Source organism: Mixophyes fleayi, chromosome 4, assembly GCF_038048845.1.
Source record: "Mixophyes fleayi isolate aMixFle1 chromosome 4, aMixFle1.hap1, whole genome shotgun sequence".
NCBI classification, from domain to species: domain Eukaryota; kingdom Metazoa; phylum Chordata; class Amphibia; order Anura; family Limnodynastidae; genus Mixophyes; species Mixophyes fleayi.
The window spans coordinates 336,336,668-336,350,943 of record NC_134405.1 but is presented as its reverse complement, the minus strand read 5'-3'; the positions used below and the strand labels follow the sequence as shown (position 1 = coordinate 336,350,943).

The 14,276-nt window shown below is 42.1% G+C and overlaps 1 protein-coding gene across 1 annotated transcript; it reads left to right on the top strand.

Annotated features, from left to right (window-relative positions):
- Nucleotides 1–1,754: 1,754 nt before the first annotated feature.
- On the top strand, nucleotides 1,755–13,734 carry LOC142150883 (uncharacterized). The gene is given in 2 exon segments (XM_075206057.1): nucleotides 1,755–3,390; nucleotides 11,326–13,734. Coding segments are annotated over 2 exon segments (3,384 nt in total). The 3' UTR covers nucleotides 13,074–13,734.
- The last annotated feature ends 542 nt before the right edge of the window (nucleotides 13,735–14,276 follow it).

Here is a 14,276-nt window from a genome sequence, read left to right as displayed (position 1 = left end):
GACGGAGCAGAGAGTTGGCGGTGGTGAGACAAGGTAAGGAGAGGAGGGAGGAGGGCGGCGATTTTTGCGGGGGGGGGGGGGGGGGGCGCCGCTTTTTTAAAAATGCCTAGGGCGCCGTGGACCCTAGCACCGGCCCTGGGTGTAGGTATACGGCACTTGTATAGGTAGGCCTTTGTGTTTTGCCCAATGGTCCGTTTTCTTTTCACCTTGATGCCCACTTGTTCCATGTTCTCACTGAGCTTGAGGCATACAAATCGGGATCTATAAATTGTCTCATATATGAGTTGGGCAACTCTGTTACCTCTATTGATGTTGTTATCTCCTATCTCGTTTAAGCTGCCGACCTCCAAGTCAGTCAGTGTGTGGGCACCGCAGGGATAATAAAAACTCTGAATGAGGGACATTATGTCTCTCTGGGGGGTGGTGGGGGGGGGGCTGCTGTTTTCTCTTTATTTACACACTTGCAATGTCTTTGCTGATGATCATCATATATGCACAATGGGTGGAGAACCCGCAACACATACCACTCCTTACAGCGACCTCGCTGTACTTACCCTATGTTGCAGCTCCTTAAGTGTTCCCTCCCCCTCTAAGTGCCAAATGTAAGAGGAGTCTGAGTCTACATAGGGACTCACTCTTATGTAGCTTTCATGCGCTTTCACTGAAGGAAAATGCGTACCTAGGGCCTGATTCATTAAGGATCTTAACTTGAGAAACTTCTTATTTCAGTCTCCTGGACAAAACCATTTTACAATGCAAGGGGTGCAAATCAGTATTCTGTTTTGCACATAAGTTAATTACTGACTGTTTTTTCATGTAGCACACAAATATCAACTTTAAATGTCAGTGTACAAATAACCTCTCAAGTATTTGTGTGCTACATGAAAATACAGTCAATATTTAACTTATGTGCAAAACAGAATACTAATTTGCACCCCTTGCATTGTAACATGGTTATGTCCAGGAGACTTAAATAAGAAGTTTCTTAAGTTAAGATCCTTAATGAATCAGGTCCCTAGAGTGTAAAATCTCTTTATTACTATATGGTACTACTTCGGACAAGCAGTTAATACCAGTGTATTGACACACTGCTTGCATATTGTTATCACTACTTTACTGCATGTGTATAATATTATCATTGCATTGTCGGTATTCTATTCCTTTGTGTACAGTATGCTATTATATTGGATTAATTAACTTTAAGGTCTATTTGAAGAGTTTGCATTTGTCACACTTAACCCTTAAATCTTCATGGTTACACCACTTTATGACTTTTTCCATTGCTGTATATAGAGAAAACTATTTACCCACTTTTTGCCAGTGAGGGCATCGTCTGTGAGAGTGTGTATGACTGTAAGTGATTTTGTAGTTAGTCAGGTAGGAGTTTCACAAGTCAACTCCTGGTGGACCAAGCAGTGACCCACAGCCAGAAGAGATAAAGTGACCCGGCTGGAGGCACTGTGACGAAAAGAAAACAAACCTCATTCTTTCAGGTGCAGAGTGGAAATAAACAAACTGTTATACAGTATATGCCTTTGTCATCATTTTTTTAAGTTATAACACTGGAAGAAACACAATTTTTCCTAAAAAAATTTGTGCATGATATTCCTTTACTTATCACCTGTGTCCCTTCGCATAACTGATCCTATTGATATAATGTGAGTGACAAGCTCAGTCTCGCCCTGTGTGCAGAATGTGAAACACACCCACTGGTGTCTGACTTTAACTTTCATTTCTCTCTTCTGCTGTCAGCGATGGTATCTGCTGATCTGAGACAGGAGCTGAACTGTTCCATCTGCCTGAACATTTATACAGATCCTGTAACACTGAGATGTGGACACAACTTCTGCCGGGTCTGTATTGATCGTGTGCTGGATACACAGGAGGGGTCTGGAGTTTATACCTGTCCTGAATGCAGAGCAGAGTGTCAGGAGCGTCCTGCACTGCAGAGGAACATAACTCTGTGTAACATAGTGGGGAGTCTCCTGTCTACTTGGCCAGATCAGGAGGAGACTGGGATCTTCTGTACTTACTGTATTCAGTCTCCTGTACCTGCTGCTAAATCCTGTCTGATGTGTGAAGCTTTTCTGTGTGATAATCACCTGAGAGTACACAGCAAGTCAGCAGAACACGTCTTATCTGATCCCACCACTTCCATTGGGAACAGGAAATGTTCCGTCCATAAGAACATCCTGGACTATTACTGCACTGAGGACGCTGCCTGTATCTGTGTGTGCTGCAGGTTGTTTGGAGAACATCGGGGACACCGGGTGGAGACACTGGATGACGCCTCTGAGAAGAAGAAGGAGAAATTGAGAAATGTTCTGCAGAAACTGACCACAAAGAGAGAGGAAACTGAGAAAAGAGTCCAGAGACTGCGGTAGCGCAGGAGAGAAGATCAGGAAAAAGCAGCTGGTGTAACAGAGAGAGTCACTGCCCTGTTTAGAGACATCAGGAGACAGCTGGAAGACCTAGAGAAGAGAGTCCTGAGTGAGATCTCCAGGCAGGAAGAGAGCGTTTCACTCTCAGTCTTTGATCTGATCCAGCAGCTGGAAATAAAGAAGGACGAGCTGTCCAGGAAGATGCATCACATTGAGGAGCTGTGTAACATGTCTGATCCAGTGACTGTCTTACAGGAACCAGATACAGGTGACTTGTGTGATACTGAGGACATAGAGAGACATGATGACCAGGTCCATGGTGTAGGAGATCTGGATGTGGGTCTTATCTCAGAGACATTAAATACATTATTTGATATAATAGTAGATATAAATACAGGGGTCTTTGTGCAGAAAGGTTCAGACATATTGGATATATACACAGCCAATAATACATTATCTGATATAATAACAGGTGTAAATATAGGGATCTATGTGGAGGAAGCTACAGACATATTACTGGATGTAAACACAGCTGGTAATTATATACATATATCAGGTGACATGAAAACTGCATCCTGGTCATGTAGAAACCAGAATCGCCCAGAAACACCAGAGAGATTTCAGTATAATCAAGTATTAAGCACCAGGAGATTTTCCTCAGGGCGACATTTCTGGGAAGTGGAGATCAGTAGATCAGGGTGGTGGAGGGTAGGGATGTGTTATCCCAGTATAGACAGGAGAGGACGTCAGTCATATATTGGAGATAATAACAAGTCCTGGTGTTTGTGCAGGGGGTGGTATAATAATAATAATAATCAGTATTTAATGATACATGACAGGAAAGAGATCCGGTTACAAGACAATATTCCCTTTAATAGAGTGAAGATATATCTGGATTATGAGGCTGGACAGCTGTCCTTTTATTCTCTGTGTGACCCGATCAGACACTTACACACCGTCACTGCCACCTTCACTGAGCCCCTTCATGCTGCATTATCGTTAGAGTTTGGTGATATAAATGTAACACCCTTTTACTAGGTATTAATGAGCGGTTAGTGCCTTCAGATATATCTATACTACACTTAGGGTAAATACTTGAGATATAAGTACCAGGGCGGTTTCAGGAATCTTCTCCCTATAGTCCCCTGGTAATATATAATCTGATAGGTTCACACAGACAAGCAAAAATATGTGTTATATTATATTTCTGATTATAACAATGTAAAGTATTGATTACTTTGATTTGATGAGACTTTGATTACTCGTCTGCAGCAGTCTCACCTCCTACCTTTCTGAACACTCCCTCCTTGATCCTCTCTAGTCTGGTTTCCGCCCCCTTCACTCCACTGAAACTGCCCTGGCTAAAGTCACCAATGACCTCCTCTCTGCTAAAGCCAGGGGCCACTTCTCCCTTCTCATCCTCCTTGACCTCTCTGCAGCCTTCGACACCGTTGATCACCCCCTCCTCCTCCACACCCTCCAGTCTCTCGGCCTCTCTGGCCCTGTCCTGTCCTGGTTCACCTCTTACCTCGCTGACCGATCCTTCTCTGTCACCACCACTGAGTCTCTCTCCCCCCGTCCACCCTTCCAGTCGGGGTCCCCCAGGGCTCTGTTCTGGGCCCCTTACTCTTCTCTCTATACACCTCCTCCCTTGGTGAACTCATCAGCTCCTTCGGCTTCAGCTACCACCTTTACGCTGACGACACTCAACTATACCTCTCCTCTCCTGATTTTTCTCCCTCCCTCCTCTCTAGGGTGTCCGCCTGCCTCTCTGCCATCTCCTCCTGGATGTCCTCTCGATTCCTCAAACTCAACCTCGCCAAAACCGAGCTGATAGTTTTTCCTCCCCCCCATACCTCATCCCCTGTCGACCTCTCCATCACTGTCGACAACACCTCTATCTCCTCTGTCCCCAAACTTCGCTGCCTTGGTGTCATCCTCGACTCCTCTCTCTCCTTCGGCCCCCACATCCTCTCTCTTGCTAAATCCTGTCTCTTCCAGCTGCGTAACATCGCTCGCATCGGCCCTTCCTCTCCCAAGATGCCACCAAATGTCTCATCCACTCTCTGATCATCTCCCGCCTGGACTACTTCAACCTCCTCCTCACTGGCCTCCCCCACTCTCATCTCGATCCTCTTCGATCTGTACTTAACGCAGCCGCTAGGCTTATCTTCCTTTCTCGCCGCTCCTCTTCTGTCTCCCCCCTCTACCAATCCCTCCACTGGCTCCCCATCCCCTACAGAACTCTGTTCAAGCTCCTCACTCTTACATACAAGGCCCTCGCCAACGCCACTGCACCCTACATCTCCACACTCCTATCTATTCACGCTCCATCCCGTCCTCTCCGATCTGCCAATGACCATCGCCTATCTTCCCCCCTCATCACCTCCTCCCACGCGCGTATCCAAGACTTTGCCCGCGCTGCCCCCCTCCACTGGAACAAGCTCCCTCCCTCCATCAGTACTTCCCCTAACCTGTCCAGTTTCAAACGGGCTTTAAAAACCCACCTTTTTCTTAAAGCCTTCCAGTCTCCCACTTAAATACCTACCTTATCCTCTGCCTCTCCCCCTTCTTTCCCCTTCCCTGCCTCCGTCCCTCTACTCTCCCTCTCTCCCCTGCGTTTCTCCGTCTGTCCACCACTCCCCTTAGATTGTACGCTCCTCTGAGCAGGGCCATCTCTCCTCCTGTTTCCACCACTTCTAACTCTGCTCTCCAGCTACTTTGCCCTCCTCCTCGAGGGCCCTCCTCCCCCCTCTGGGGGTCTCCCTGTCTTCCGCGCCCTCCTTTTGGGCCCTGTCATTTGCGGATACTCCCCACGCCCTCACTAGCTGTGCATTGAGCTTACTGAGTTACTGTGCTTTATGTTTACTGTACTGTGCTGTCTCACCTTGTATTGTAATTTGTTTTTTTCCCTGTACGGTGCCACGGACACCTTGTGGCGCCCTATAAATAAAAATTAATAATAATAATAATAAATTACGCAATAACAACAGTGGTGAATATCATACGGCACATGCCAGAAATGAATACATCCATGTATACAGAAATGATGATGTAATCTATACAATTTAACTAATCATCTTGATCATATCATATTACTTCCTAAATCACTCAACCCTAAACCTACACATAACAAATTTGATCACGCTACTAATAATTCTTTCTTATCACCCATGAATTGTCGTTGGTGCGTGTACTGACAGTTGATATATTTAACTGTTGCAGCGCTGGGGTGTCCAGTAAAATCTGTGTATCGAGTATCCTTGTGCAATTTTTATCATTTAATCACACTGACCAATAGTTCTTCAATTAATGAAAAAACTACAATAAATGAAGGGGGTTTCCACATTCGATATTGTTGCCACATTAGAAATCCTTTCGTTGAGTCCATCTCCAAATGAAACGTAAAACATATCATTTACACATCAATTTGTTTCTTTCAAATTTCAAGATGTTGTTTTTGAATCATAACATTTAACATTTCATAAATGACTGTTGACACAAAAGTATGTGGAAAGATGCAAACACTCCGGAGACTCATCAAGGGAAACATATTGAACTCAATGGGTGTTTGATTCAGATCGCATGTAATTCGGGTCTGCGGACTTAGATTAGCCCTGTAGCTGGTTCTATTACTCATATTGGCTGTGATGTATCCAGGGGGTGAATGAGGTGTGGTTTCTGTAAAGCTCCTCCTACTGGGAATTGTAGTAAAATATTATATTTCTTACATAATACAAGATGGGTAGGACTACAAATCCCAGCATGCCCCATTGCTTATGTTTAGTAACCTGATATTCATCAGAATAAAAAAATATAATTACTATTATTTTATTTATATTACAACACTGCTGGTTATACAGCACTCCCTCTTTATACCACCCCCTTTTATTTTTTCATGCTTTAAAATGTATTAATGACATTAGTGCTCAATTAGGGCATGAAAGGTCCACCAAGGAAAAAATGGTAGGGGCACAGATAGCCCCTGGAGGGACATGGTCAGTCCACACAGGGTGAGTGCCCCACCACTTCAATATGAACAATAGTAGTAACATGGCAGCATATTACAGGGGCAGAGGATGTCCCCTGCTAGTAATTGTCTGACATTACTAATTATCAGCACTTAGACTAGCCCTGTAGCTGGTACAAGAGAAAAGGAAGAAAAACAACTGTGAGACGCTCAGAGCTTGATTCGGACATGGCTGCATCCGCTCCAGCTTGGCACGTCCTTATTGTAAATTAGCCACGGTAAAACGCTCCTTCCTCTCCCCATTCACTCTTCCCAATTGTAGGCTGTAGTAAATGTCTTTTGCATACAAAGAAGCAGCGGACAGGGCTGTGCTTACTGGCGTTTTTAGTCTGGTTATGGGCACGCTCAGTTCAATTTGGTCTACGATTTGCTCAAAATCGGCAGATACGTGCTTTGATGAATCAGGTCCATTGAATGCAAACAGAGCATTTATTTAATGACAGAGTAGCACCGAATCACCAGGACACAGGGAGTGTAGGATTGTTGTTAATCAGTATAAATGATCCACTTGTTATATGATTATCTTGTTACATGTTATCTGATTAGAGCATAGGATACCTATGTCCAAAATATAGTGATCACATATGTGCATCAACAATACATAGCAACATCCAATCCATAGTAATGTGTTATGTTCGTCTAGTTGCTATCAATAAATATTATCCGCTACGATCAATGTGGTTCCAACGCACAAAAGAGATTTAATAGCAAGATGTAACAAATAACAATTAAATAAAATAAAGTACAGCCGATACATACGCAGCACACTGTATTCAGCATACAGTCAATCAGTCCTGAAGCCTGTGGTCAAAGTAGACTGAATGATGGTCTCAGAGCCTGGTTTATATACAGTTTGTGGTACATAAAAACAGTGATGATGTAATGGCATTTTTCCATTGGTTCAGGATTTAGGACAGTCCAATATAATGCAGGTCATAGGTCGGTTCAAACGATGCCCTCCAAGGGTGGGGGTCAACCCTCCAACAGCTGCTTTTGTGTCTTCCCTCCGAAATACTGGTTCAAACCAGCCTATTAGCATTCCAAACACAATATCATTTTGAGCATTAATTCTTTATCATCCATAACTAGCATACGCAAGGTGCAATCGCTAAGCCGATCATTGCGGATGTCTGATGGTAGAAAGTGGATTAGTATGACACCAAACAGTGGTTCTAACATTATTATATTAAACAATTAAATCTATTACATTTCATTATAAAAGACTATGTGCAGGATCTTTATTAAGGTGAACTATTTACAAATGAATGTGTGAGTGTAAATGTATGTAAAAGTGTTCGCTAGTGTTATTGAGTAATACGTCCTTCCACGCCGTAGAGTGCTATTCACATATTTTCAGATAAAGCCAATTAACTTGATGTTTATTCATTTGAAACTTCAATTATTTGGCTTTCACAGGCCATCCTTTGATAGTGCACAATACTATCACCTAATTATACTTTCTATTTCAGGATTATAATGCAGTTCTTCGTTAACCGTGATACCTGTAATTCTCATCATAATTACAGTCTCATTTTCGGTATTTACCTCAGCAGTACGCTTCCCACACTTCAACACAGTAAGAACACATCTGACATATGAGCCAAATCACTATAATGACCCCAAATATAAGAATATGGAGCTTAGCTATACCAGTGATCATTTCTTGTACCCATTCCCCTATACCTGAAAACTATTTTGCAGGGTTCAACCATGAAAACCATCCTGCTACCTTTTCTACTATTTCATACAGCTAAGAATTATAGTTCTTCCGAAATTCCCATTTTAATTGTAAGATTACGTCTATTTTTCGATCAACAACTTCTTTGGGGTCATCTGTATTATTGGTGATGTATGTGCAACATTTGACACCAAATTGGGTGGCTAACATCACACAGTATCCACCAGTAATAGATGTGAGATAATTTAATACCAAAATATGTCACACTAACTCCTTTATATAAGGCTGTAGCTCCTTACCCATATACCTGAAAGTGTCGTCATACATCTCGGTGATATTGTCTATTAATTTAGCCAGGTCTTGTATATACTTAAAATTTAGGGTTCCCAGAGCGATCCTGGTGGAGTCTAATGCGACCATAATTTAAAATCCTGTAGTTTAACTAATTAACTTTGTAGCTACAGGTTCTTCACCGGAATCATATTTCTTTTGCCACTATGTTCATACTGTGTGTGTACATATGGGGGTGATGTTGTTCTCTGGATATCAATCATTTCATCATATGTAATGGTCATAATCTCAGGAACCAATTTACCTAGAAAACATAAACACCTGGAACTCAGAGTTAATCAAGAGAAAGCCTTTCTTCCACAAAGATAATCATCTGGGAGGACATAAGGTATAGTCCGATCATTGATAATATTGCATAAAGTTTTGACAACACTGCCCATACCTAGTGTCTCCATCTGTTCAAGACAAGTTTCAGCATGTATAACATTCTGACAATAACCTAAAATCACTTTCCCAATTAATACTCTCTTATGTTTGTTGATATGCCCCCGTCTATGATGTCCATCAGTATTTCTGATTATTGGTATTTTTGAGAGTCTCCCATCAATACCGGTGTGGCGACCTATTGTCTGATCAGGTAGGTCAGCTTCCCAATTCTCCAGTCTCTTTTTATGTGAAAAATTCAGATATAACAATTACCGATCGATGGAGTATTGGTGAAGCTTTAGACTAGGGGACCTATTGATATCATGTCTCCCTTCTATGGGCCTCCCTAACCGTAATTTGATGACCTCAGAGATGTTTAGTGGTAACGGTACTAATCCTACATTATGTTGTCCCTGAGGCACATGAAAGCACACCCAGCACTCAGAGTGGTTTAAGACCTTACCCACTAGGGAGTGATAGTCCTCCAGAGGATGCCAGCCCAACCAAAATTACTATTAGACTGGCATTGCTGGATGCACTTTTCTTCAATTAGGGAGTCACAGTACTTACAGATACAATATTCCTCAGACAATACCCCCTCACACTGTCTCCGAATTCCAGAGTTAGCAGACCTTTTCATTACCCCTGAACTGAGTTTAGTAACAGGCTGTACTGATTGTTCTAACAACTTCTCCTCCAACTCCACATCATCAGTATCACTACCGGACCCTCTCCCATCATCTGTCCACCATCACAAGAGTAGAAAGTCCTAAAAAGAATAAAAATGAGAAAAATCCTGGAAGAAGAAGAGTAGAAGAACCGTCACTCCATGCTGGCATGATAGTCTGTGAAACGTCCTTGGCTCAGGTGTCAGTAGCTGCAGTCTTTAGGTCTATCAAATTTAGGCAACATAAATTGTCTCATATATGAGTTGGGTGTATAATACAGCTCAAATATCCTTATTCTTCCTCATTTCGGGTTGCCTTGAAAAAGCGACTAGCGAAACGCGCGGTGGCGTTCGCCTCGCTACTATACATTCTCACTCTTTTGTTATTTTGTCTAACTTAATTATGATCGTAGGAAACGCTTAAAGTCCTCAATAGGGCCTGTCATATTAGCGGGCATGTGTGAGAGCGTGCAAATGTATGAATGAGATCTTGTAGCAGCTGTCAGCAGTATATTAGGTGTCCTATAATAGACACATTAAATAAGAACAGACAGCACCTATCCTCATTGAGTTAGAGATACTACTGAGTGTGTGTGTGAGACCGTATAAACGGCAGAACTGAGACCTTGTAGCAGCTATAAGCACTATATTAGGTGTCCTACATTAGTTATACTAAGTAACCAAATAAGAATACCTGGTTTGAGTATCATTAGAACTTCGTAAAACCGGAAGAACTATTTGAGAAAGATCTTAACAAACTAATTTGTAGGATAACCATCTACCAGTGTTATATGATAATGAACTGGAGAGGTCAGTCTGGTTAATATTAACTTTATAACAACCACCCTACTAGCTGAACAATATTATTATATCTGATTAAGTTTATATCAGAATGGAGTGATGTATATTACTATTAATACGATCCAATAATATAATATTATATACATAGTAGCGGGGCATATCAAATATTATTTTTGCTATTTTAATTCACTTTAGTAATCACTTTATTGGTTTTATATTTCGCTATTGGATTTGGAGGGATTTATTCTCTATTTTAAGTTTAACTAATAAAGAGTCAGATATTTTATAATTAGAAGATCGCTGAGTGCCTCAAACAAGCACATTTTTCTCTTTATTCTTTTCTTCTGATATTAAGATACTTTGTGTGTGAGTGCACCATCCAGAAATAACACTAAATATAATAAAAATTGTTAATTATCTGGATATTGAAATAGCGATCACCTGGTGCAATGGTACCTCCTCTGCTAATACCAGTGTATTGTCACACTGCTTGCATATTGTTATCATTACGTTACTGCATGTGTATAATATTATCATTGCATTGTCGGTATTCTATTCCTTTGTGTACAGTATGCTATTATATTGGATTAATTAACTTTAAGGTCTACTTGAAGAGTTTGCATTTGTCACACTTAACCCTTAAATCTTCATGGTTACACCACTTTATGACTTTTTCCATTGCTGTATATAGAGAAAACTATTTACCCACTTTTTGCCAGTGAGGGCATCGTCTGTGAGAGTGTGTATGACTGTAAGTGATTTTGTAGGGAGTCAGGTAGGAGTTTCACAAGTCAACTCCTGGTGGACCAAGCAGTGACCCACAACCAGAAGATATAAAGTGACCCGGCTGGAGGCACTATGACAAAAAGAAAACAAACCTCTTTCTTTCAGGTGCAGAGTAGAAATAAACAAACTGTTATACAGTATATGCCTTTGTCATCATTTTTTTAAGTTATAACACTGGAAGAAACACAATCTTTCCTAAAAAAATTTGTGCACGATGTTCCTTTACTTATCACCTGTGTCCCTTCGCATAACTGATCCTATTGATATAATGTGAGTGACAAGCTCAGCCTCGCCCTGTGTGCAGAATGTGAAACACACCCACTGGTGTCTGACTTTAACTTTCATTTCTCTCTTCTGCTGTCAGCGATGGCATCTGCTGATCTGAGACAGGAGCTGAACTGTTCCATCTGCCTGAACATTTATACAGATCCTGTAACACTGAGATGTGGACACAACTTCTGCCAGGTCTGTGTTGATCGTGTGCTGAATACACAGGAGGGGTCTGGAGTTTATACCTGTCCTGAATGCAGAGCAGAGTGTCAGGAGCGTCCTGCACTGATAAGGAACATAACTCTGTGTAACATAGTGAGGAGTTTCCTGTCTACTCGGCCAGATCAGGAGGAGACTGGGATCTTCTGTACTTACTGTATTCACTCTCCTGTACCTGCTGCTAAATCCTGTCTGCATTGTGAGGCTTCTCTGTGTGATAATCACCTGAGAGTACACAGCAAGTCAGCAGAACACGTCTTATGTGATCCCACCACTTCCCTGGGGAACAGAAAATGCTCTGTCCATAAGAAGATCCTGGAGTATTACTGCACTGAGGATGCTGCCTGTATCTGTGTGTGCTGCAGGTTGGATGGAGAACACCAAGGACACCTTGTGGAGACTCTGGATGAGGCCTTTGAGAAGAAGAAGATAAATGTTCTTCACAAACTGACAACAAAAATAGAGGAGACTGAGAAAAGAGTCCAGAGACTGCAGGAGCGCAGGAGAGAAGAACAGGAAAAAGCATCTGGTGAGAGAGAGAGAGTCACTGCCCTGTTTAGAGACATCAGAAGACAGCTGGAAGACCTAGAGAAGAGATTCCTGAGTGAGATTTCGAGGCAGGAAGAGAGCATTTCACTCTCAGTCTCTGATCTCATCCAGCAGCTGGAAATAAAAAAGGACGTGCTGTCCAGAAAGATGCGTCACATTGAGGAGCTGTGTAACATGTCTGAGCAAGTGACTGTCTTACAGGAACCAGACACAGGTGACTTGTGTGATACTGAGGACAGAGAGAGACATGATGACCAGGTCCATGATGTAGAAGATCTGGATGTGGGTCTCATCTCAGAGACATTGAACACATTATTTGATGTAATAGCAGATATAACGACGGGGGTCTTTGTGCGGGAAGGTTCAGACATATTGGATATATACACAGCCAATAATACATTATCTGATATAATAACAGGTATAAATATAGGGATCTATGTGGAGGAAGCTACAGACGTATTATTGGATGTAAACACAGCTGGTAATTATATACATATATCAGGTGACATGAAAACTGCATCCTGGTCATGTAAATACCAGAATCGTCCAGAAACACCAGAGAGATTTCAGTATTCTCAGGTAATAAGCACTGAGAGATTTTTATCAGGGCGACATTACTGGGAAGTGGAGGTCAGTAAATCAGGGAAATGGAGGGTAGGGATGTGTTATCCCAGTACAGACAGGAAAGGAGATCAGTCATACATTGGAAATAATAACAAGTCCTGGTGTTTGTGTAGGAGCCGGTTTAATAATCATTATTCAGTGATACATGACAGTGAAGTGATCCAGTTACCTGACAATATTCCTTATGATAGAGTGAGAATATGTCTGGATTATGAGGCTGGACAGCTGTCCTTTTATGCTCTGTGTGACCCGATCAAACACTTACACACCGTCACTGCCACTTTCACTGAGCCCATTCATGCTGCATTATCGGTAGAGTTTGGTGATATTAATGTAACACCCTTTTACTAGCTATTATTGAGCGGTTAGTGCCTTCACCTATATCTATACTACACTTAGGGTAAATACTTGAGATATAAGTTCCAAGGAGGTTTCAGGAAACCTCTCCCTATAGTCCCCATGTAATATTTAATACGATAGGTTCACGCAGACAAGCAAAGATATGTGTTATATTATATTTCTGATTATAACAATGTAAAGTATTGATTACGCAATAATAACAGTGGTGAATATCATACGGCACATGCCAGAAATTAATACATTCCATGTATACAGAAATGATGATGTAATCTATGTAATTATACTAATCATCTGGATCATATCACATTACTTCCTAAGTCACTCAACTCTAAACCTACACATAACAAATTTGATCACGCTACTAATAATTCTTTCTTATCACCAGGGCCGGATTAACCCAAGGTCTAACTGGGCTACAGCCCAGGGGCCCCGGGCATCCAGGGGGCCCTTGACAGAGCTCAGCAGAATTATTGATCGGGACAGGGGCGGGGGCTCCCCCCACCCGATCAATGCTGAGCTCTGTCACTGCAGTCCTCCTTCTCCGGCGCTCAGTAATCTCCTTACTGAGGAGATCTTGCGAGAGTGTCACGGGATCTCCTCAGTAAGCAGCTTACAGCGCGCCGCGGAAGGAGGACTGCAGTGACAGGAGAAGGTAAGCGCTTGGGGGGGGGTCGGTCGGCTAACAGGGGGGCCAGTCTGCTAACAGGGGGGGGCTCACGGGGGAATGGGGGCCCCCTTAGCCCAGGGGCCTCCATTCCATTATTCCGGCCCTGCTTATCACCCATGAATTGTCGTTGGTGCATGTACTGAAAGTTGATGTATTTAACTGTTGCAGTGCTGGTGTGTTCAGTATAATCTGTGTATCGGGTATCTTTGTGCAATTTTTATCATTCAATCACGTTGACTAATAGGTCTTGAATTAAAGAAAAAAGTACAAAAAAATGAAGAGGGTTTCCACTTTCAATATTGTTACCACATATCCTTTCGTTGAGTCCATCTCCAAATGAAACGGAAAACATATAATTTACACATGACTTTGTTTCTTTGAAATTTCAAGATGTTGTTTTTGAATCATGACATTTAATATTTCATAAATGACTGATGACACAAACGTATGTGGAAAGATGCAAACACTGCGGACACTGTGGGCCTGATTCACCAAGGGACGCATATTAAACGCAATGTGTGTTTGAT